Genomic DNA, 25,748 nt, shown 5'->3' with positions numbered 1-25,748 from the left:
CACACACAACCCTCACCTGGGATATACAAGAAACCAAGCATTTCTTTAAGCTATTCTTCCTTTTAGCATACTCATGTCACTGTGTTATTTTCAGTATGATTTCATTATTACTTATATGATTGATGTCACAACGTTTATATGCTATGAAATCACGAAGATTTACTGCTGGGCAAATATCTAACATTCTATAGGACGGAACAAGTGAGGTGAGACTGACTGCTACCTACCCCACCCCCACGGCAGCCACCGTGCCCATCACGATGGAGCCCGGAAACTTACTATGCACAACTGAGCATCTCCGGGAAAGTCGGGATGATACTCATTCCAGCAGAGAAGCCATTTACAACCAACACCAGCACCAGAAGCCAGAGCTGACTGCAGAGGCATTGTGGAGGGAATGAAAACGTTAGTATTTTAAGAGACACAAACTAAAAACCAAGGAGAGCAGGATCGCAGAGACGTCAGCTTGGCAGATAGTAGACTTGATGGGCTCGTGTTTCCATCTTGTCCCACTCCGTTCAGTGAGAGCTCATGTTAGCACCTTTCACTTCTGCAGCAAAAGCAACTCCTGCATCATTTGACGTCACTTTTGGTCCCACATTTCCTATACAAGTGTTTAATCATACGTATCACACATCTGTAACCAGCCGGCCCTCCCGCCATAACAAAACCCTTCCAACATCGATGCTGTTGTTCTTCTAATCATTCCACCTTGCAATTCCAGTAAACTATGGCAAAGAAGGACAAAGGAAGAGACTAGAAACTGACAGTGGCTCTGGGTTTGACTCCAGCTAAGGATCTGACAGACATGTAATGCATCTAATTCTTGTCATGCATGTATCCACTTTAGTTCCTTTTAAAATTACATTTATTTATTTTGAAGGGGAAGTATGCCATAGTGTGTGTGTGTGTGTGTGTGTGTGTGTGTGTGTGTGTGTATGTGTGTGTGTGGACAACACACACAAATCAGTTCTCTCCTGGAGTTAAAGCCTGGAGCTTTGGCTCAGGTTTCCAGGCTCAACAGCAAGGATCTTGGTGTGCTGACCATGTTGCTGGTCCTGGTTCCTTTTTATAGACAAGAAAAGCTTGGGCTCTTGGAAGTTAAGTGATTTGTCCAAGTTCCACTACCAATGTCACTACCGGTGACAAAGCCAAAATTCAAACACAGACCCAAAAGACTCGGCAATCACTCTCTTCCAGTAGTGCCTTGCTTTATCCCAGAAGCATGTGCAAATGCCAAGAGGCTCGCTTTGTTTTAATAATAAATAAATTATAGCAAATAGGTTGTAATGAGCAACTACTACACGCTAAGGCTGATGCACAAAGAATAAAAGACGGGGTTCCCCTCTCAATGAATGAGAAGGAAGAATCACAAAAACAAAACTGTATTCGTTTCAAGTATCAGGCGAAGGCTGTTAGCAATGAATGCCATTGTAAAAATGAATCCAAACAACCAGGAAGTTAAAACACAGGAGAAGACCCAGCAATGTGGTGCAAGCCTATAGTCCTAGCCCTGGAGAGGCAGAGTCAGGAGGAACAGGAGTTCAAAGCTAGCCTCAGCTAATAGAACAAAACAAACAAGCTCATTCTAGATAAAGATTCCATGTGTTAAGATTTGCTAAGCCACCTTCTAGTGAATAAAGCGCTATCAGTCAGACAGTTCAATACCATCCTAAGTCAAAGCCATTGTTTAAATAGCAATGCTTGCAGTACTAAGCCACTTTAAAAATTAATAATTACTAGCAGTACTTCTCCAAAAACATGGAAGAAGAAAAGTTACCTTTTAATGTGCAAAATGGGGACAGGTCCTAAGAGCATGTAGCACACAGCTGTGATTAAGTTTCCAAAAACCAGAAACCATTTCCTTAGATTCTAATAAAGAGAAAGAGTTCAAGGTTTAATCCAAAGGACCCTCTGTAATCAAACAATATTAAAAAAAAAAAAACCATTAGAGTGGTGACATCCAAAAATCCAAATACATTGAAGCAAATGAAACTTTACATTTAAGATAAAATAGGCAGATGATAAACTTGAGGCCAAAGGAGGATATTTTGCAAGATGATGGGATGAGCAAAGAGGTTTCCCAGGAAGGGGGTACATTACAAAACCTTTGCACATCACAATCTAGTCCAAACATGCAAGAAATCAAAAAGCAGTCACCTCAAGGAACTAATTAATGTGTCCCAATACTGAGGCAAAAGACATTATTTCAAAGTACCTACTACAGAGTGAATGAGTGTATATCCTCACCCCCACCCCGAGATTCACACTCTAGTCTACTGCCTGATCTGATGGTACACGGAAGTCAGCTTTGGAGAGGTGATCTGGCAGGGAAGGAAGAACCCTCATGACAAAAGAAGCCTCTGGGAGCATTTCCCACTCCTCCAAGTGGGGTTGCTGTGAATCGGAAGTGCCTCTAAACACCAAACAGGAGCCTGGATCTTGCAGAAGTGTGGGATTATTTCTTAACACTCAGCTCCAAATGTTGTTTAAGATGTTAGCTTTCAGGGCTGCAGAGATGGTTCAGAGGTTAAAAGATCTTCGAGAGGATCTGAGTTCAATTCCCAGCAACCACATGGTGGCTCACAGTCATCTATAATGAGATCTGGTGTCCTCTTCTGGCATGTAAGCATACATGGAAGGAATGTTGTATACATAATAAATAAATAAATTTTAAAAAATGTTAGCTTTCAGGGGGCTGGAGAGATAGCTCAGTGGTTAAGAGTTCTCTCAATATGGTACCAAGACAAGATTACTGTTTAAATATTAACACTTACAAATACTAAAGCCACACTAATCCTCTTGAGTCCAAAGACCCAAGTTCGGTTCCCAGCACCTGCATCAGGTGGCTCACAACTGCTACAAGTCCATGTCCAGGAGACCCAATGCCCTCTTCTGGTGTCTGAGGTCACCCGTATACATGTGGTATACATGCACACAGATACATAAGCATACGCACAAATAAAAAAATGAAGATGAATCTTTCAAAAAGAGAAAACATTAACTTTCTGTGACTTGTATAACTGACTCCCCATAGTATGTAGGTCTTATGTACACAAAGCTAATAAGAGAAAAACACAAATTCTAAGCACTATATAGCTGCAGAAGCGCCATGGACATGAGAGGTCTAGGAATGGCGCTAGTTCTGATACCAGTCATGCGGACTGACTGGGTTAGGCCAAACCGAAAGGGAGCAGAAGGGATTCACTTCAAGACGGGTGTGGAATGGCTGATGCATGCTCGCAAGGGTCGTTCTTTCGCACCCACTTTCTAAGACAATTTCCCCCTATCAGTACTACAACCTGATCAAGTCCAATAACTTTTAGGAGCCTAAGACTCTGTCCTTGTTATTAGGATCGGGGTTTTTGTTTTATTTTGTTTTGTCCGGGTCATTAAGGAAGCTTCTGGAAGATATAATTCAAACCAGGTTTGTCACATCAAGAACAGACAGTAATCCTGGCTCTGGGAAGACTGAAGCAAGGGAAATGAGTTCCAGACCAGTCTGGGCTGCATATGAGGCTCTGTCTTAAACATCATCATCATCATCATCATCATCATCATCATCATCCCATGATCCAAGAGTTTCCAGCAGTTTTAGCACCAGACTTTTCTTCATATGAAAGTCTATACTTGAGTATGTTCAGAGGAATGACCGAAGCTGGGAGACACCGGAGTCTCTCTACCAGGCCAACTGAAGGTGTCAGCGTTAAGCAAGGGACCTTGCGAATTCTGGGAGAAGTGACTACAGATCTAAACGTGCGAGAGCAACTCAAATATGTCAGTATACTTACAGGCATCCTGTCACTGAGGAGACCAAACAGTGGCGACGAAATGGTGTAGGATAGAGCTAGACCCAGGAAGACCAGCCCCACGTATCCAGCCGGCAGATTGAACTGGAAAAGAAACACCACATTAAGGCAGCGTGTTAAGTCTCTCTTTAAAAAGATACACCCTGTTCCCTCCTCCTCTTCCCCAGCTCTATTAACAGAAGTCCATCAGTAACACCCAGTTTCTGTGCTGTTTCGCTGTCCATAGCTGTCACTAGGACACCTGAGAGAACAATGTAAAGGGGAGGGGGGGATTATTTACTTTGGCTCACAGTTTCAGAGCATTGTAGTGGGGAGGGTGTGGGAGAACAGGGAGCTTACACAAAAGCAGCCAGGAAGCAGAGAGGGGATGCCTGTGTTAACTGGCTTTTTCTGTTTGTCCCTTTTTTTTATCCCTGCTCCAGCCTCTAGGACGATACTGCCCACAGTCAGGGCATTAGCTGCTTGGGCAGTGCTGTCTGGAAATACCCAGAGACATGCTTTACTAATTTCCTAGGCGTTTTTCCATCCTATCAAGTTAACAATCAAGATTAGCTTCTGCCGGGCAGCGCGAAGCAAGCCTTTAATCCCAGCACTCAGGAGGCAGAAGCAGGTGGATCTCTGTTAGTTCGAGGACAGCCTGATCTACAAAGGGAGTTCCAGGACAGCCAGGGCTACACAGAGAAAACCTAGCTTGGAAAACAAAATGAAAAGATCAGCTTTCATCGCATTCCTCTTGACTTTTTCTTACTTTGTACCAGAAATGGGTAAATACTTTTTTCCAAGAGGGAAAAAAATTCCAACCACTTATTAGACATCCCAGAAGTTTGATTTAATAGCATTTGATATTAAACATACAATTTGATTTCTACAATTTGCATTTTCATATATAGTATTTCACAAATTTTATGTCTACAAAGATTCATATACAAAGCTTCTTAAATGATGTTCTTGAATTCTAGCCTAGTCTAGGTTTGGTTTCTCAGAGGGAGGGGGTCAGGAGGAGATGGGTCACAGTGAAAAGCAAATTAACTAGTATGAATTCAACACTCATGTTTCAGCAATGGAGACTTCTGGTTCCTTTCTCCTACTCTGTAGTATAGAACACGGCCACCTGATTATAAAACAAACAGCTAAAAAGGAAGTGGACTCAGCGGGCGTTTGGAGGGAAGGATATATCACATCGAAAGACCTAAAGAGCACCCCTAATGCCTCATAACAACTCACACAAGAAGAGAAAATGTGTGGTAGTTGAGCAAACACGAGGGATGCCCTCGCAGAGCTGGAGTGGTGTGAACAAGGTCTTCGATAGGAGGAGACAAAGCACTGGGGGCACAAGAGGAAGATTCTTCCTTTCTTCCTAGTGGATCAGACCCCAGATCACATAGTCACACCCCTACCTCAAAGGAACGTCGCTGAGGGAAGACACAGTCCCTGAGCGCACAGCTCCCTGTCTACCCCTTTTTGCAGCTGAAAGTCTTTCCCAAAAGAGCCCAAGGGCACGCAGTCAGGGCCACTGTACAAAGCAGAGATCCAGCCGGCTGCTCACCTTCTCCAAGACGAAGAGAGAGAGGATCGGATCAAGGAAACCGAAGCAGGAGCTGAGGGCAATGATGACACAGGCTATGAGACCGACCTTGGGTAAGGTGACAAGCTTCCAGAAGGAGTGTTCCCCTCGATCCGACTCTTGGGGTTAAAAACGAAAACAGAAATGCATCATAGCAACCAATGTCCCTTAGCTTCATCTTTTAACTTACTTTGAGAGGCAAAGCTGATAAGACTATCTGGAAGTATAAGTAACTGCACCTCTGAATTGCCTGAAATTAAATATTATCGTCGTCATTAGCTTCTAAGCTCTTTGGAAGTCACAGTGGATTTTATGTAAGACTGACTTTTCTCCTCACAGGGCGGCAGTTCACCTGTCCTCTCAGCACTTGGGAGATAGATTGGAGGAGGAAGATCAGGAAGTCAAGGTCGCCGTTGGCCACACAGTGAGTGTGAGGTCAGCCTGGGTTACCTACAACTAGTCAGCAAATTCCCAAATTAAAACAGCAATCCTTAAGTTTTCAAATGCAAAGAGAATTAGCTGGAATCAGGGAATATGAGGGGGATTTGAAGGTGCAATCTGGAAGGAAGGCCACCTAGATGGGACTTTTTCTGCAGCTGCAGAAAAAGCATCATTGGAGCTTCCCCAAGGATGTATGTGCCCTTAAGGGGGGAACTCACGGGGCGGTGGTGACACATCTTTATTTTTAGCACAAAGACAGACAGACAGACAGAAAGAAAGAAAGAAAGAAAGAAAGAAAGAAAGAAAGAAAGAAAGAAAGAAGTTCAATTTTATTTTGTAAGAAAAAACCCAATTAATTTTCTGAGGGCAAAATAAACACTACATTGGGAGACTGAGAGGAGGTATTACTGAATCTTGTGTGAACTACTTTTGTCATTTAAGACCAGTTCTCTAATCCTCCTAATAGTCAGCCCCATGTTCGTGCCCTTCTGAAGAGCAGGCGTGGCTACCTGCAAGCCTCCGGTCCCAGTGACTGCTTTATTCTCTCTAGGAAATTTTCAGCACTGATCCCCGGTCCTGGGAAGACCAGCAAGCGCTCTAAACCATGCAGCCATCTCTCCATCTCTCCGCCCTCACTCCAAGGCAGATTATTTAAGAAAAGATCGCTCTGAAAAATGATGCGGCGACTGTGTGACCCTTAAAACACTCTAAGGAGTTCGAGAAATCACTACGGAGTTCACAAAAAGTACAGCTCAGACACTTGGCGCAGAGTTCAGTCGCCCGCGTTTCAGGAGCATGGTTAGATTGGTAACTGCGATCCGGGACAGAGACAACACAGGACGTGAGAACTTCACCGAAGGTTAGGATCAGCCCTCCCTGACCCCCACTGTGCCCACAGCTTTCATCATATTCACAACGACCATGCGTAAGCAAAGTCCAAAAGTTCAAAGAGTGTACGAACTTCTGCTATTTTCAGTAATATTCTAAGGAGGCTTTTCAGAATACAGATATTAAGTCAAGTCTATCAGCCTGTTTCTCAAAAGCACAGACCTAAATTCAATCCCATTTCAATTCAGAGAGGGAACAACTGCCACCTTGTGGCACGACGAGATATTGCCAGCAGGGAGTCAACCAGGTGTGGACTTTGAATTGTATTGCATTTGAGTTGAAAATTACAAAAGATGGGCTGGACAGATGGCTCAACCATTGAGAGCACGTCTCTGCAAGAGAACCAGAGTTCCGTTTCCAGTACCCACATGTAGTAGCTCACAATTACCTGTAGCTCCAGCTCCTAGAGACCCAATGCCTTTGGCCTCTGTGGGCATCCGTGCTTAAACACTCATACTAACAACCAGACACATAATTTAAAATGATAGTAATAACAAGGCATGGTGGTGCATGCCTTTAATCCCAGCACGATCAAGATAGAGGCAGTCAGATCTCTGAATTCAAGGCAAGCTTGGTGTACAGAGAGTTCCAGGATAGCCAGGAATACACACACACACACACACACACACACAACCTGTCTTGAATAACCAAAAAAATAAGTAAATAAAACAGCAACAATAACAAATAATAAAGATTAAAATAATTTTTAACTATAGAAGATTTTATCTTTAGTCTATCACATTTTTTAGGCATACAAAAAGCTTCATCTGTTAACAGTCTACTGCTCAGTGGTTAAGAACAATGGCAACTCTTGCAGAAGACAGGGGTTCAGTTCCCAGCAGCCACATGGCCGCTCACATCCATCTCTATCTCCGGTTTGGGGGACATGATGCCCTCTTTCTGACCTCTGTCGGCACTGGCAGTAGACACGCAGGTGCTGGCATGTGTCGTACAGGTAACCGCATAGAGATGAGAACGAAAACCCGGTGCAGATTGACTTCATCAACCTGGATCGGACTCGGGGAGTCTAACAATAGGTGGTTTATTGCCAAAGGATATTGCCCAGGATAATTTGGGAAAAAGAAAAGAAAAAAAAGTTTCCTAGTGGAATACAATTTCTGGTGCACAGAAAGTGCAATTACATGGAAATGCAGCTCAGGGTACATGGCCTTTCTTCCAGGAAGATGGGCTCTAGAGGCTCACTGCCTGAACTAGTTTAAAGGCCTAAGGATCCGATCTGATCTTGCCCACACAAATAGCATAGAAGTGATTTGGGCTATTGGCTGTCTTTGGTCCTGGTGGTAGGAGCCTGGGGGAGCCTCTGTTTATAAGGGTCATTTAGAGTATTAGCCACCTCTGGCCTGGCTGTAAGAACTGGATATGGCCTGACCCAACAGATAACACAGATCACCAGATCATGTCCAAGTCTCTTCTCCACGTTCAGGACAGAACAGGTTTTTCACCTTTCCCATTGGAAAGGCAATCCTGTCTGCTTAACGTTCCCGGTTTCTCTGGAGATCTGTGGGCTCAGGACCTTAGTGCCATGGCCCCCAACAATGCACATGGGGCGCAGACAAACACACAGGCAAAAACGCTCAAACACATAAAACAAGTAAACTTAAAAAGTAGTTACATTTAAAATAAACGAATGTACAAAAGCACTTGTGAAAAGGAGCGCTTTCCTGGTTTAAGTAAAACCTGCTGGGTAGAACATAGGAAAAGCTACAGTCTATTCCAAGGGTACTTGGGGTCCCCGAGGTTCCTTCAAATCCAGGTAGGATTATTCTCCTTGGAGAGACAAAACTCCCTGATTTACGAACACCTACCCTGAAAGGTGACAGAGACAGGAATGTGTGGAGTCCATTAAAAAGAGCTGCATGTGTGGTGTCCTGGATGCCCTGTCCTGCAAAGGGGAGGCCTGAGAAAACCACTCAGGAAAGATGACAGGGAGCACAGGCTGAGCGGGCCGAGGGAGGGAAGAGTTCAGAGTGCACATCACATGACAGCTCTCCTTCAACCCAGCAATTGCTCAAAAGGCTTTCAGGAGACAGCACTCGCTTCCTGGATATAAAGACTAGATTTTGAGTTTGCCCACAATCCCATCATGCTGCAGGCAGAGATGGGAGGGCCAGCCTGGTCTACAAAGTGAGTTCCGGGGGCTCCATAGCAAGACCCTGTCTCAGAAAAAAAAAAAAATAATTTACAAGTAAAAATTCTGTCAATCAGCAGTGAATGACACTGATGTTTGCACGCATGTGTGAATGGGTGTGTAACAGAATGAGTATTTATCAAATACATTATGCTTTACCCCACACACTCGTCAATTTTTGTCGTGAGAACATTTATAATCTACTCCCTTAGCAATGTCCAAATGCAATGGCTTTGCTTTCTGAGGCTGTATTTCCATACTGTCAACAGTGCTATGTAAAATAATAAACAGAGCTGGGCGGTGGTGGCACACGACTTTAATGCCAGCAGAGGCAGGTGGATCACTGAGTTCAAGGACAGCCTGTTCTAGAATGACCAGGCTACATAGAGGAAACCCTGTCTCAAAAAACCAAAATAATGATAATAATTAAATAAATAAGTATATAACAAGTAGAAAATTCCAGAAAAAAAGAATTTCTAAGTTCTAAATAACTTTAATTATAGTAGTTCTACCTGTTTTATACCTTTATTATTATGATGATCTCTTTTTACATATTATCTGTTTATTTATGTGTATGGTGCTTTGCCTGTGTGTATGTCTGTGCCATGTGGCTGCCGTGTGTTGTTGGTGCTGTGGAAGATAGAAGAAGATGCTCTATCTTGGGACTGGAACTACAGGTGGTTGTGACCCACCATTTGGGTTTGGGGACTTGAACCCTGGTCCTCTGCAGAAGCATCCAGGGTTCTTAACCACTGAGCCATCTCCATCTCCAGGACTCTTCTTGACTACTTCTTATTTCTCAGTCCAGTATCCATCAAACCAGGACACAGACCGGATGCTAAATCAAGGAAAAGAAAGGGTTCCTTACAAGTGCAGAGAAGATAACCGCCCCCTTGTGGTGCACTGTGGTATTGCCTCTCTTCTGCTCTGCTGTGCCCCGTTTCCCAGCTCTCCGCTAACTCTCCAGCTCTGTTAAATACTAACCTGCTAAGTGTACGCTACTGATCAACCCTATTTAAAAAAAAAAAACAATGCTTACAGTGAACATAACCCTGGTTGGTAAATTTCATCTGGACAAAGAGAACTACAAATGAGCCACAAGTATTACCTAATGGAGCAAGGTGTTCTGTCTTCCCCGCACTGGTTAACTCTTACCAGCATGTGGCACCCTCGGGACAATAGGCTGGAAGGTTGATTTACATGGGGATAAAAGTATGAAGCCAGATTGACTCCCGTCACTGTTGCCAGAGACCTGTATCCTTGTCACTGCTACACGGACAGGTGAAGGCCTGCTGGGAAGGAAGAATTGGCCTTGCCCTCCTATGTTGAATGTTTTATGACAGAATGACACACTACCTCACGCTATGCCCCAGATGGCCTGGAATTCCCTGTGTACACAAAGTTGGCCTAGAGTTAGGTAGGAGTGGTAGAGGCGAGGATCTCTGCGAGCTCAAGGCCAGCCTGTTCTAGCTAGTGAGTTCCAGGATACCCAGCGCTGTTGTGGAGTATTCCTGCGTGCAGATGTGTTACCATGGTTGCTGAACAGCCAAAAGCTAGAAAGGGTTTCCAGGCCCAGAGGATGCTGGGAAAAAGAAAGGCGGAGACACAGAGGAAACAGGACGGGCAATACCGAGATGAAGTAATAAAGCCATGAGGCAAAACGTAAATTAATAGAAATGGGTTAATTTAAGTTATAAGAGTTAGTGAGAAACAAGCCTAAGCTATTGGTCGAGCTTGCATAATTAATAATAAGTCTCTGCATCGTTATTTGTGTGCTGGAGGCACAAAGGAAAGTCTGCCTACCCAGGGCTATGGAGAGAGACCTCACTAAAAATAAAGAAATAAAGAGCCCGGCAGTGGTGACGGAGCACGCCTTTAATCCCAGCACTTGGGGAGGCAGAGCCAGGTGGATCTCTGTGAGTTCAAGGCCAGTCTGGTCTAAAGAGTTCCAAGACAGGCTCCAAAGCTACAGAGAAACCCTGTCTCAAAAAACCAAAAAAGAAAAGAAAAGAGAAAAAAAGAAAGGAAGGAAGCTGACCTAGGACTTGTGAGAATCTTCCCTCGCCTTCACAGCCTCGTGGACAAACTGTGCTGCCCACATTAATTTCTAGTGAAAATTAAGTTCAGTCCAATGATAATGGCTTGTGAGCAGAAATTGATTATTTGTTTCTCCTAAAATCTAGAAATTTTTGTGATAAGCCTTTTTGTTTTGTTTATTTAAGAGAGGGCCTCATGCAGCCCAGGCTGGCCTCAAACTCAAAAAAGCTAAGGATGCTTTGAAGGCCTGCACCACTGTGTCCTGCCTACGTGGAGCTAGGAATCAAACCTAGGGCTTTATGGATGCTAGAAAAGGGCTTCACTAAGCTGGGCGGTGGTGGCGCATGCCTTTAATCCCAGCACTTGGGAGGCAGAGACAGGCGGATATCTGTAAGTTCGAGGCCAGCCTGGTCTACAAGAGCTAGTTCCAGGATAGGCTTCAAAGCTACAGAGAAACCCTGTCTTGAAAAACAAAAACAAAAAAAAAAAAAAGAAAAGAAAAAAGCACTCCACTAACTGAGCTGCATTCCTAGTCCTTTATAAGCAAAAATTATCATAAACTAATTTATCCATATTTTAGGAAACAGAACCAGTTCTTGAGGGTCCTACAAAAGGTGTTACACAAAATATATGGTAATATTGTTTACAAAGATGCAAAAGTAAAGCTAAAATTCTAAAATGAGTATTAAAGTTTGAACTTACCGTAACTAGGCAAAATACACAGGTTGAGTGGTATCATGAGCAGAACTAGGCACCCCAGAAGAATAAAAGGCATCTCGTAGCCAAAGGATTGATACAAAAAGCCACCTAAAGGGGGACCTACTATCAATCCCAGTCCAGAAAAAACCTCAAGGCTCCCCTAAAAGTGAAAAAAAAAAAAAAGAAAATTAAATTGTACTATAGTTGAAGAATTGGACTGTCAGGCATGATGGCACACGTCTTCAATTTCAGCACTTGGGAAGCAGAGGCAGATGGATCTCTGTGAGTTCCAGACCAGCCAGGGTGACATAGTAAGAGCCTGTCTCAAAGTGCCTGGTACTGTAAACCTCGCCTACCTGTGGCTGGTGAGGTCATGGACTCTAGAGGAAACCCTACCATTTGCCATTTTCCCAAACAAGTGGACTTTGTCACCACACTCAAAATATTTCTCCTTACATTCCTAGGTGAGTGTAGTTCCCACCTTTTACCAAAGAAGCTTCTTTTTGGAGCCGATAGAGACCACTACAGGGACATACAAGTGGTCAGAATGCAAAGCCAACTGACTGCAGGATGCTCAGCTGACACACCAGCATCACAACACCTATGACAGAGCCTCAGAGAACACCAAGGAAAAAGGGGCAGAAAGATTGTAGGAGCCAGAGGCCCAGGACAGCTGCAGCCAGACAGTGTCCTCTACACACGACAGGAAAGCTGCATCCATAAAATCTCAACAATACTGTCGCCTAAACAAGGTAAGCAATGACTAGCCGGTCTGACATGTCATATGGATGGAGATAGTTAACAAACCTGTATCCCCAGATGAAGAGCTACAGGCAATCAATCGCTCCTAGAAAGCGAGACTCAGTTTCCCCCAGGGGAGAGCCCCTGATAGGTAGGTTATCCAACCCAGCAATAGAAAATGGGCTCAGTTGGTTGAGGCTGCATTTACAAATACACACACACACACACACACACATATATACACATAAACACACATACACACAGCTACATACACATACACACACATACACACATATACACACATACACACACACTAACAGCAATTAAAGAGGATAACAGGGTGGAAATTGTGTATGAAACTTTAAAAAATTTAATAAAGGAACTATGAGAGTACTACTTGAAAAGGGGGTTTTAACACACACACCTACACACACACACACATGCATATGCACACACATTTGTTTATACATTGATGTGGTGACACTGTTTGCAATGTCAAGCTAGGTGTGGTGGCAGGCACCTGGCGCAATCCTAGCACCCAGGAGAAAGAGAGGCAGGCAGCAAGACCAGGAGTTCAGGGTCAACTTTTGAGTGTTCTAGTCAGCTTGAGTTGTGCGAGACCCTGTTCTAAACAAACAAACAAAAAGATGCAAGTGATTTAAATACTCACTAACAATTTAAATAAAGAAGATTATATCAGTACAGTAGAATTGTACACAGCCAGGAAAGAAAGAATAAGGATGGTTTTTATACATAGACACCGAAGACCTTGCCTGTGAACTTGTCGGTTTAATCAGAAGTTGTTAACCGGTGTGAGTAGCCATGACTTGTGTAATGAAAAGAAGTGGGGGAATCGTACTGACACTCCATATGCATACATACATGCGTGTGCGCATAGATACGCGCAATCTTGGGAACCAGCCTGCGATACTGAGCCGCTTGGAGCAGCTCAGGCACTGGGTGCCTGGACAGCAGATGTATATATGAAGTCAGAACAGCAAAGATATGTCAAACATTTACTATATCATATATTCCATTTTATAACTTTTTACTTTTACTCTACATAAGATTAACTAAAGGTAAATAAGACAGTCCTACGGAAGAGATATTACTGTTAAGGACATTGTACCATTTTAAACCTTTAAATACATTCAATCTTAAGATCCACAGAGTACACAGAGCCCTCGAGATTAACTAGTGTGTGGAATGCGTTGGCTTTGGCTGCAACTTTATGTGGAAGATCAGGAGGGCAAGTCTACTTTCTCCTGCCGATCTCAAACATCAGTGGATGATGGCCACCGCTGTAGGGATTTCCTGGACAGCACTGTCCAGGGTGTTTTACAGAATTTCAGCTCTTTGAAAGGTCCACATGTGGAAAAAGCTGGCCCACAATCAAGCCGACACATGCAGAAGCCAGTGAAGTCAAATTAGACAGCATGCCTCAGAGGAAGCGTAAGATCTCTGACCATTTTCAAGATGACCTCTGAGACCTCTTGCACGCATATGGGGACTGTAGAGGAAAGATGCTCACGAGACGAGCCCCTGTCGTGAGGGAAAACTTCCAGAGGAGAGGAAAGCTAGGGGCAGTTCAGCCAGGACCTACTCACGGGATCACAGGGAGGCAGCAAAATGCTACTCAGAAGAATGAAAAGTGATTCTTAAAAAAAAAAAAAAAAAAAAAAAAAAAATGAGAGTGGGAATGATGCTGGAGAGATGGACCAGTAGTTAAGAGCCCCTGCAGAGGACCTGAGCTCTGTTTACAGCACCCACAGGGTGGCTTACAGCCATCATAACTCCAGTTCCTGGGGGCTTGATTCCCTCTTCTGATTTCTGCAGCCCTGGAACACCTGCAGTACGTATACATACATGCAGGCAAAATGCTCAAACACTTAAAAAAGAAAACAAACCTTTAAAAATTATTTTAAGGGTGATTTTAAAAACTGGTTAGGACCAATGTTTCCTCATCAAGGTGCCTATGCAGAGACCAGGAAAAGGACCTAAAACACTCGAGATCACTGCCTTTTTACATCTCGCTTTGGATATGGGGTCTCACTGTATAGCCTTGGTTGGCCTGGCACTTGCTTTGTGGACCAATCTGACCTCGGTCGCAGAGATCCACCTGGCCTCGGCCTGGGATTCAAGCCATGAGCCAGCATTCCAGGCTTCACCATCTTTTTAAACCCTCTCCTCCCATGCTAGAGTTGTCACAGATGGTTGTCGTATGATATTTTGATTGCATTTTGACAATAAAGTTTTCTTTGAATCACAGGGTGAAGCTAGCTACTAGGAGACCAAAATTAACCATAGAGGTGTTGGAGAACTGAGGACAGATAGACAGGAAGTAGTAGGGTGGGAATTATAGGGGGGGTCTCAGCCCTTTTGGAAGGAGGAATGAAAGAAACAGGTCACCTGTCCCTCCTCAACCACTTCTCTGATCATTTAGGTTCTTACCCTGATATCTGACTTTATTGATAAAGAATAATTAGGCCGGGTGGTGGTGGCACACACCTTTAATCCCAGCACTTGCAAGGCAAAGCCAGGTAGAGCTCTGTGAGTTTGAGGCCAGTGTGGTCTACAAGAGCTAGTTCTAGCACAAGCTCCAAAGCTACAGGGAAACCCTGTCTCAAAAAAACAAAAAACAAACAAACAAACAAACAAAAAGAATAATTAGGTAAACATTTCAGACGGTCGTCATTTATTTGTTTTTGTTTTCCAGAAAGTGACTCACTGTGTTGCCCACGCTGGCTTCAAACTTTTGATGCTCCAGCCTTCACCTCCCAAGTAGTGGGTCACAGGTGTATGTCACCACACCCAGACATGCTGTGCTTTTTATTTTCACACTTTACTTCAGGAAATAGAAATCATGATAAAAGGAGGAAAATACACAAGAGAGTGGCAGAAAGCATATAGAAACTGATCAAACAAATGTTCTGGCCACATGAAAAGGAAAGTAAGAAAAAGTTCAAATTACATACCAAGACAGTAGCCACATTATTTGGGAAAGCCTTTGCCAGGATAGAAGACGACGCTGTTATGGCTGCACCAAAGCCTATGGCATCTACAATTCTCACCAGAAAACACATGACAATAAATATGGGTCCCTCTGGAAGTTGGTCCAAGACACTGAAAAAGAACACAATTGCCAAGTGTCAAACTGGTTCTAATTTTTTAATGCACTCTGCTTCTTGAAGATGGCCGTACTAGCTAATGTTATTAGATAAAGTCTCTTTGGAAATCTTCTAAAGAGTGGTTTGTCACACTTCTCACAGGGAATTGCTGTTTTTTTATGTTTGCTATAATTCGAGTCATAACGACAGCTTAGCTGCCCCCCTTCTGTTGAGATTTCTGAGATGATAAGATTAAGTAGACCTCTTTGGAAATCAGAAATCCCATGGACCTAGAGAAGACTGTGATGGCAAGATCCACCCTAGGTATCACAATCAGAAGATTCTCAAGTCCCTGACATAAAAAAATAAAAAAAAATTATTGCTTGCTATAATCAATGCTCTTCTCACCAAGTGCATTTTTATTTTTAAATATTTGCTGGTGTATTATGGTGCTGTGTTAAACCCAAGGCTTCACCCACAGTAGTAGGCAAGTGCTCTGTTCAGAGACATTGTTTATAGCCCTTAAATTACTTCCTGGATACTTTTGAAACTTGGTACAATGTAAATGTTATGCAAACAGTTAGTACACTTCTTATCGAAGAATACGAAAGAGCAAGGCCACACCTTTAATCTCAGCATTCACAGGCCTAGGCAGGTAGAGTTTAATGCCATCCGGGTCTACAGAGCAAGTTCCAGGCCACTCAAGGCTACACAGTAATACAACGTCTCAAAAACCACAAGAGAAAAGGAGGGGTGTAGGGAGCTTGTCTAGGAACATTGCACCAGAAGAGGATAAAAGCAGGAAGCTAAGAAAGATTTCTGAAGAGGCTGTTTCAGCATCTGTAGCCAGGTGTCTCTGGGCTGATCCTGTAAGAAATAGAGTCTCGGTGACTCAGAAGACTATTGAGTTCCCATCATAAGCACCCACAGACCTGGTGGAAGAGTTCGGGAGCCACCGTTCTGTTCTCTCTCTTTCTGTTATAAGACAGGGTATTCCTGCATAGTCTAGGCTGGCCTCGAACTCAAGTTCTCCTCCATTGCCTCCCAAGTGCTAGGATTCCAGGTGTGCAGCACCTTGTCTGGTTCAACAGGCAGCTTAGCAGGTCACATTGGAGAGCTCTCTTTTTAAGGTCAATGACATTTCTGTTTGCTGCCCACCCACCTGCACCACTCACGGGTCACTTATCTGAGAACAGAGTAGTGGTTGGTACTGATGGGTCTAAAAAGCCATTGACTGCTGGGTGGTGGTGGAGCACACCATTAATCCCTGTGCTCAGGAGGCAGAGGCAGGTGGATCTCTGTGAGTTCTAGTCCAGCCTGGTCTACAGACAGCCAAAGCTACACAGAGAAACCCTGTCTCTAAAAACAAAAATACAAAAGAGAGCCATTAGTGGGTGAGTGACTGGTTCAGTGGGTAAGGTGCTCACACCACACACTTGGCAACCTGAGCTCAATACCTGGAATCCACGTAAAGGTGGAGCAGAAGGAACAACGCCAACGCCACAGCGCTGTCCTCTGTCCCCCACATGTCAGCACCCCCATCAGATACAAGGAACAATAAAAGTTTAAGAAAAACTTCAAATCTGTTAACATTTTTGCCAATAGACTTTGAAATCCGCCCATGTTTCCTAACGGATTAGAAAGTTACTTACCCAAAGAGAATTGTAACTCCTCCTGAGATGAACATCCCTGCTATAAACATAAATTTGGCTCCAATCTGTACAAGCTATAATAAAAGTCAAAGAAGAGCAATAAATGGATTGCTTCAACAAGTCTACATTTACATAAACAAACACACTAGATCAGAACATAGAAAATTGCAGGAAAGCATGTGTAGTTAATGTTTTAAATTAATTATTTTAAAGGCCTGTAATACAAACTGTATATAAACATGGAAGGGACTAACTAATCAGCCACCATGGCAGAACTGTGGCACAATTCATATAAATGTAATACTATCATTTCTATATACATAGACATTCTAGATTGGTAAATTACAGTAACACACCACATGATTTTTGAAAGCTAAAATATGTATATGAACACAAATACTTACGTATTTTCCGAACACTAAAGATGCCAGCAACTCAAACAAAGCATAGCATCCGAAGATCGCTCCAATCATGGTGTTGCTGGCCCCCTTCTTTTCTGCCTTAGAAGAAGCAGAAATGGGAATAAAATTGGAAAAGCAAAACAGCATCGGTGGGAAGACAATAGAATTGGGTCAGAATAGCACCCTGTGACTTTCATGTATGTATAGTAATTTCCAAGATTTGGGGAGGCACCACAATGTCCAGAATGGACATTCCTTTTGTAGATATTAACTTACCAAGTAGCAGGTTCCTTATAACATTTTCATACATACTTAATTTTGGTGGCTCCTGCCCCTACTCTATCTCTCTGCTCAAACCTTCCAATTTCTGTTATTTAAAAGGTTTATTTTAAAACAAGTAGGGTAAGGAAAAACAGGAAAGTAGATAGTAAAATCTAGACCCTGATATGAAATAATTCACTTGGGATGCCTATAAAGAATTCTCTTTATCTGGATAAGAGTCAGTATTACAGAATGTTAAACACACACACACACACACACACACACACAATACTTCAGATGAGGAAACCTGGACTTTTCTTTCAGTCACGGGACTCAGGAAACACTTGATGTGACCGACTTCCTTTTTAGTGTCATGTTTAGTTACAGAATTGCATCTCCACCAAAAACAGAAGCAAAAACAATCACATGCCGGTTGTCAGTTCTTGAAGAAAATAAACAAAACCAAAAATCCTCAAGAAGAGGAAATCCCATGAATGGCAAATGGAGTCATGTGCATCACGTGAGGGCCCAACCAGTCTGCTCCATGACTTCTGCCGTGCTTAACCTGGGAAGAGTTTGCCTTCCTGTGAGCAGTGCAGACAGAGGATGCTCCCCACCGTCCACACTCTCCTGACACCCCACGGTATTTCACTCTCCATGTGCTGGAATTATTAACATTATAGCCTGCTCCACCAGGGACCTCTGAACTTTGCAACAGATGGCGTAGCCCTTATTCTGAATCTATTTCTGTGCGTGTGTGCCTGAGTGTAGGTATGTGTGCCACAAGTGTGCAAGAGGCTATGGAGGCACGGGGTCCCTGGGAATGGAGTTACAAGCAGTTGTGAGCCACTGTGTTGGTGCCGGGAACTGATCTCATGTCCCTTGCAAGAGCAGCAAGTTGTCCTTAACCACTGGGCTATCTCTTCAGCTCCTAACTGTGCAAGTATGGCTGCCCTGTGAGCCCCAGTGAGGTAGGTGGTGGCCCTGTGAGCCCTAGTATGGTGGTAGCCATAGACAGAGCTCTCTGCCCCCTCTAGGAACCTGGGAAGTTCTTTTCAGAGATCTCTACTCAGCTGAAGCTGAACTTTTTTTAATTTTATTATCTTTTTATGACTTTTTGAGACAGGGTTCAATGTAGTCCAGGCTGGCCTAAGACTTGTTATGTAGCTGAGGCTGACTTTGAATTCCTCCTAATTCTCCTGCAGAGCTCGGTCTCCCGAGTGCTGAGATTATAGGCCTGTACCATCACCTTTATGTGATGTTCATATGATGCTTAGGTCCAAAGACAGAGCTTTATGTGTGCTAGACAAACATGCTACCAACTGAACTGAAGCCCGTATTCTTTACTTCACTGTAGAGAAAGAATTTCAAGACAAGTCAAAGGACTGAAGAGATGGCTCAGAGGTTCAGAACACTGGCTGCTCTTACAGAGGTTCTGAGTTCAATTCCCAGGAACCATATGGTGGCTCACAACCATCTGTAATTTTATCTGGTTCCCTTTTTTGGCATGCAGACTGAATGCTGTATAAATAATAAATAAATTTTTTTTTTTAAAAAAAAAAGACAAGTCAATATGAAGCAAAGTGGGGGCTTAGTATGAGGTACAGATGGAGTTTATTATATTTTAAATAGATTTAAGAATAGACAGTGGCGAGAGAAAGAGGGGGTGGAGCTTAGGGAAGGAGAGAGACACTTAGGAAGGGTTTGTACACACCCAGATGTGGGTGTGTGCTTCTCAGTAGAGGAGCACTCTACCCGTCTTTACAATAGCCATGCAAATGTTCCCTTAATTTTCCCTGTCTTGCCTCAGATTGCCACATTGGGCTATTGCTATATCCATTTAAGGGTTAAAATATGCTTTTAGCTGAGCATGTGATACACACCTTTAATTCCAACACTCAGGAGGGTGAGGCAGGAGGATCTCTGTGAGTTTGAGGCCAGCCAGGTCTCATAGCAAATACTAGGCCATCTAGAGCCACATAGTGAAACCCTGTATCAAAAAAAAAAAAAAGGAACAATTTTTAAGGATGAACTATTCAACTTGGTCTGAGTGATGAAACCTGACCCTCACGTGGCTGTCCTCTGAGTCAGCAGTCACTTCTACACATCTTTTTTGTGTCAGGCTGTGTTAGCTATGAGTATTTATGGGCAGGCGAGTGGTTTTAATTTGTCCTTTTGCCACAGCGTCAAACAACTCTACACAGGAGCGCGTATCTGAAAACCCTCCAGAATGCATCCTTGGGCATGGGCAGACGGATGGGCAGTTAAGAGCAGCTGTTGCTCTTGCATGGCTCACACCATCCATAACTTCAGTTCCAGGGAACCTCGTAGATATTTTGTGTCTTAGCCAATAAAGCTTGCCTGATGATTAGAGTGCAGAGCTAAGCCACTAGAAGGCAGGGAGTGGTGGCACACACCCACGGCCACCCTGGGCAACACTAGATTGAATCTGTCTAAAAGAAACGGAGCTCACACAAAGATGATCCCAGCACTTGGGATCACCTTTAAACCCATCACTAGGGAGGTGCAAACAGGAGTGACATGGCGGGGCAGAGAGAGGAATATGGCAGGAAGAAACAGGAGCTGAGTGCAGTCTGAGGTTTGGTGGAGACAGATGCAGTCGGGAGGTGCACTCTGAGGACAGGATGGCATTTTCAGATGAGGATTTAGGAGAAGTAAAGGTCTCTCTAGTGGCTGGCTGCACTGTTTCTCTGATCCTTCAGCTTTCACTCCCTAATATCTGACTCCGAGTTTTGTTTATCAAGACCAATTAGAATTTGTGCTGCAGAATCTACCCTCTTCTGACCTCTGAGGGACTGCATGTATGAGGTACACATACATACTCGCAAAAACTAAATAAATCTTTAAAAATTAATGTGTGTGTATATATTGAGACAGGGTTTCTCTGTAGCTTTGGAGCCTGTCCTCGAACTCACTCTGTAGACCAGGTTGGCCTTGAAATCACAGAGATCCACCTGGTTCTGGTTAATCACAGAGTGCTGGGATTAAAGGCATGCGCCACCACCGCCCAGCATATATTCATATTTTAAAACTGTGTTCTCTACAGTAGCCACAGTTGCGTTTCTTTTCCTTTTTTCCTCTAACCACAGTCTGTGTGTGTGTGTGTGTGTGTGTGTGTGTGTGTGTGTGTGTGTGTGAGTACACAAGCATGCGACTCCACAGGTGCATTCAGATAGGAGCCGACCCTACCTAAGAGGCCAGAGCCGGACATTGGTGTCTTCTGCTACTGCTCTGCTCGTGTGAAGGGTCTCTCGCTGAAGCAGCTTGGCATTCGGCTAAACGAGGCTGGCTAATGAGCCATTAAGATCTCCCTGCCTTGGGCTAAAGAGATGGCTCAGAGGTTAAGAGCATTTCCAGAGGTCCTGAGCTCAATTCCCAGCACCCACATGGCGGCTCACAGCCATCTCTGATGAGATCCAATGCCCTCTTCTGGTGTGCAGGCAAAATGTAGACTGAACACAGGATGCATAATAAATAAATCTTTTTTAAAACAAAGATCTCCTTGTTTGTCTTTGCCTGCTGGGTTCTGTCTCATACCCCGAGGGGAGGGATATTAGAAAGGAAACAAAAAGAACCTGACTGTCATGCGTGACTGACGTTCTACACCCAGTCCGTGCAAACTATCGTGTGCACAAGGCCCTGAAAACACAGGGCTCAGAGCTTCTACACAGCTGAAAGTGTGGACGCTCCTAATGCGCAACATGTCACCCAATGCATTACCTCATGTATAATAAATCTGAACCTTTAAGTATTTCCCTGGGTTCTGTGGCCAATTCAGCAAATCAATTGAATCCAAGGACGGTATGTATGCACCCTAGCTTATAGTCAGTCACAAGACCCCGGTTAGACAGCACGGCATCTGCCGCTGGCACTTGAAGGCATGGGGGCAGTCTTGGGACTGCAATATCTCCAGGTGACAGTCACGACGGCTGTGGCTACCACTGAAGAACTGCTTGCTGGAGCAAAGGGAGACGTCACTATGCTTTTTGAGGCCACAGGAGAAACTGAATTTCTGTTGGTTTTCCCCTTCTGTGCTGGCTAGTTTTATGCCAAATTGACACAAGCCAGAGTCACTGGAAAGGAAGGAGCCACGATTGAAAAAATGCCTCAGCAAGCGGATCTCTGAGTTTGAGACGAGCCTGGTCTACAAGAGCTAGTTCTAGGACAGGCTCCAAAGCTAGAGAAACCCTGTCTTGAAAAACCAAAAAAAAAAAAAAAAAAAAAAAAAAAAAAAAAAAAAAAAAAAAAAAAAAAAAAAGTCTCAGGGACTAAGGAGATGACTCACCAGTTAAGAGCCCTTGGTTGCTCTTCCAGAAGCCCTGAGTTCAATTCACAGCAACCACATAGTAGCTAACAGCTACTAGATTGTAATAGGATCTGGTGTCCTCTGCTGGCCTGTAGGTGTATATGATGACAGAGCACTCAAAAAAATGCCTCAATAAAAATCAGGATATAAACCCGGTGGTGGTGGCACACGCCTTTAATCCCAGCACTCAGGAGGGAGAGACAGGCGGATCTCTGTGAGTTTGAGGCCAGCCTGATCTACAAGAGCTAGTGCCAGGACAGCCAGGACTGAAACCCTGTTTCAAAATAAAAATAAATATATTAAATTAAAAAAAATCAGGCTATAGGCAGGCCTGTAGGGCATTTTCTTTTTTTTTAATATTTATTCATTATGTATACAATATTCTGTCTGTATGTCTGCAGGCCAGAAGAGGGCACCAGACCTCATTATAGATGGTTGTGAGCCACCATGTGGTTGCTGGGAATTGAACTCAGGACCTTTGGAAGAGCAGGCAATGCTCTTAACCACTGAGCCATCTCTCCAGCCCCAGTAGGGCATTTTCTTAATTAGTGATTGATGGGGCATGGTTGATGGAGCCACCCTTGAGCAGGCTCTATCAGAAAGCAGGCCAAGCAAGCCATTAGAAGCAAGGCAGTAAGCAGCACCCTTCCATGGCCTCTACATCAGCTCCTGCCTCTGGGTTTCTGCATTATTTGAGTTCCTGACATGACTTCCTTCAATGATGAACAGATGTGGAAGTGTAAACCAAATCAACCCTTTCCTTCCCAACTTGCTTCCTGGTCATGGTCTTTCATCTTAGCAACAGAAACCCTAACTAAGACACACTCTAGAACCTTAGAGCAATAGTTCTCAACCTGTGGGTCACGACCCCTTTAACAGGGGAGGCATATCAGATATCTGATACATCAGATATTCACATTACAATTCATGAGTACAGTTATGAATCAGCAATGAAAATAATTTTTTGGTTGGGGAATTCCCCACAACATGAGGAACTGTATTAAAGGGTGATAGCCTCAGGGAGGTTGAGAACTCCTGCCTTAGTGGCTCCCATCATTTATTTTTTCACAGAACCCAAATCTCTGATGCTCTCCCATCGAGCAAGTCCTGAGCATACCTTCCAGGGAGGCAGAAGAAGGTGGATCTTTGTGAGTTCAAGGCCAGCCTGGTCGCAAAGTAAGTTCCAGGACAGCTAGGGCTCTTACACAGAAAAACCCTGTCTCTAAAAACCAAAACAGAAAAATAAATAATTAAATAAATAAATAAATACGCCATTCACTCTGCTCTTCCCCTGAGCACGTCTGCAATGACGCCCTCCTCTCTGCTATTTACCATAGAAGCTTCTCTTTCTCACGCCACACCTCATTTCACCTGAAAAAGTCTCAGTACCTTTCTCCTTGGCTTGATTCTGCCCAAGGATAGTTAAGCAAGCATCCCTCCCTCCTCAGCATCATCACTTCTGGCCATCTTAAAGGATACCCCATATCTGACTGGATTCTCCTCCTTCTTTCCTCCCATCCTTTTCTCATATTTTTGGTTCCTAATGAACAAAGAAGACCAGGGCACTTGCTGGCTTTTCTTTGCCTGGGCATATCTACAACTCAATGAACCCAGAGTAGGAACTTAACCCTCCAGGGAAACTGGACTAACTGGGAAAACCCTTCATTTCTGAGCCTGCTATTTTAACATAACACAGTGAGATCCGCGCTATTCTCTCTCCTTATGGGATGGCTGTGGGCACCAAATGGGTGACAACATGTGTTAGAAACCGTGAGTGTTGCCGGACGGTGGTGGCGCACGCCTTTAATCCCAGCACTTGGGAGGCAGAGGCAGGCGGATCTCTGTGAGTTCGAGACCAGCCTGGTCTACAAGAGCTGGTTCCAGGACAGGCTCCAAAACCACAGAGAAACCCTGTCTCGAAAAACCAAAAAAAAAAAAAGAAACCGTGAGTGTTGTATGGGTATGGAGCCACGTTGTTCCTTTAGCAGAAAAGCCTCTCTGGTAGCTCACCGAGTGAAAGATGGCGTGCTGTTCAGGCAGTTTGAGAACTGAGAAGTTATCAGTGTGCTGTGGACCAAAACGCTGGCAAGATGCACACAATAAACATGTGGACATATTGTCTGAACTTGTCCAAACTAGTTCCCTTCAACCCGTCTTACACGCATGGACGCCATACTCCTGGTGGACCTCTGTACCATCAGCTACGGTTCCTAATACCACGTAAAGGGCAAAGATTAGAGGGAGCCTGGCAACGCGAATCAGATTCCTTCCTTCTGCAGTGCATAATAAATTCAGAATGAATCTCCTGGCCTACCCCGCCCTCAGAGACAGATTCTGACTGCATGACTGCTTGGAACTCACTTATAGACCAGACTGGCCTCAAAATTCCTAGAATCTGCCACTTGCCTGTGCCTTCTGAGTTTTCAAATTAAAGGTGTGAGCCACCACACTTGGCTACAAACAGTCTAATTCTAATTATATTTGGGAATATATATATATATTCCCCAAACCAGCATACAGAGGTATAGACTTTTGGCAACATTGGCATCTGGTCATTTGGTGAATCTTTTTTTCAGCTATAGGAGCCAAGTAAAGATTAATCAAACTTCATGTTAAAATAAATAATCTTTAGAAAGTCAAGTCGATTTTGGGAATTACCCAGGAAGAGGATGTTTTTTATTCTGATATTAAACATTAAGAAATATTTTTTTGGCAAGGGAAGAGAGCAAGGGAGATGACGCTAGGTAATGTGATTATTGTGTAACCCAGAAGACCCACATAAAACTCTGAGCTTGTTGGCACACATCTGTAATAGGAGCCCAGAAGGGGTCGGGGAAATGGAGGCACACATCTCTAAAAGGGGCCCTGCAGGGTGGAGGCAGAGGCTTGCTTGCTGGCCGGTCAAGCTGTACTGGTGAGCTCCAAGTTCAGTAAGAGACCCCATCTTAATGAAGATGCCTGACAATGACCTTTGACCTCTGTGCATAAATGGGCTAATATCCATCCCCAACACACACATACATACAGCATACACATCATCATATAACACACACACACACATAGTACCTATACTGTAGGCACATTTTTATATTTTATTTTGAAGAATTTTAATTACGTGTGTGTGCATAAGTGTCTAGATGGAGATATTTACATGTGAGCACCAGATTCCTCTGGACCTGGAGTTAAGGATGGTTATGAGCTTCTTGATGCGGCTGCTGGGTGAGCTCAGGTCATCTAGAAGAGCAGGACACTCTTGACTACTGAGCCACACCCCCTCCCCATAATCTTACATTCATATCCTTAAAATTAGATAACTAAAGAGCTTTCTAACATTTAGTTTATACAGATACAAAAATGTCTTACCTCCTTGGGGAAAAACGGTCCAAGGATGGAATAGGCCATCATGCAACCCAAGTTCATGGAAGCTGCTGACACCAGTACGTAAATCTGTTCTCTTGAAAGTCTCCCGGATGTCCCTCGTGTACTTCCTCCAAAGCCGTCCCCTTGAAGGCAAGCAGACTGCCATTATAGGGGTGTAGTTGGGATTCTGGGTAAAACACACAAGTGACATTTTACTGTGGCGTTAGTAGACTCTGAACACACTTGCTGAGCTAAAAGGCTATTCTAAATATAGCCGCTATGACCCAAGAAAACAGTCCCGGAACATCACTA

At 43.8% G+C, this 25,748-nt stretch overlaps 1 protein-coding gene across 2 annotated transcripts in view; it reads right to left on the bottom strand.

Moving 5' to 3' along the window:
• Window positions 1-25,748, bottom strand: part of Slc18b1 (solute carrier family 18 member B1) — a 30,906-nt gene that overhangs the window by 3,878 nt on the left and 1,280 nt on the right. The window contains exons 2-10 of one of the 2 annotated variants that reach the window (XM_050159460.1): window positions 25,440-25,623; window positions 17,492-17,583; window positions 17,088-17,161; window positions 15,304-15,451; window positions 11,591-11,747; window positions 5,356-5,492; window positions 3,792-3,893; window positions 1,781-1,872; window positions 280-375 (exon numbers count right to left, since the gene is read on the bottom strand). In XM_050159460.1, the coding sequence (XP_050015417.1) occupies window positions 280-375; window positions 1,781-1,872; window positions 3,792-3,893; window positions 5,356-5,492; window positions 11,591-11,747; window positions 15,304-15,451; window positions 17,088-17,161; window positions 17,492-17,583; window positions 25,440-25,602 (1,061 nt within the window). In that variant the 5' untranslated portion in view covers window positions 25,603-25,623. Of the gene's footprint in view, window positions 1-279; window positions 376-1,780; window positions 1,873-3,791; window positions 3,894-5,355; window positions 5,493-11,590; window positions 11,748-15,303; window positions 15,452-17,087; window positions 17,162-17,491; window positions 17,588-25,439; window positions 25,624-25,748 lie in introns of both variants that reach the window. The other variant, XM_050159459.1, reaches the window with a different exon arrangement.

This window comes from Alexandromys fortis, unplaced genomic scaffold, assembly GCF_014885135.2.
Source record: "Alexandromys fortis isolate MF-2015 unplaced genomic scaffold, M_Fortis_MF-2015_v1.1 scaffold_107, whole genome shotgun sequence".
NCBI classification, from domain to species: Eukaryota; Metazoa; Chordata; class Mammalia; order Rodentia; family Cricetidae; genus Alexandromys; species Alexandromys fortis.
The sequence above is the reverse complement of the archived record's forward strand: the minus strand, read 5'-3'. Positions and strand labels throughout refer to the sequence as shown.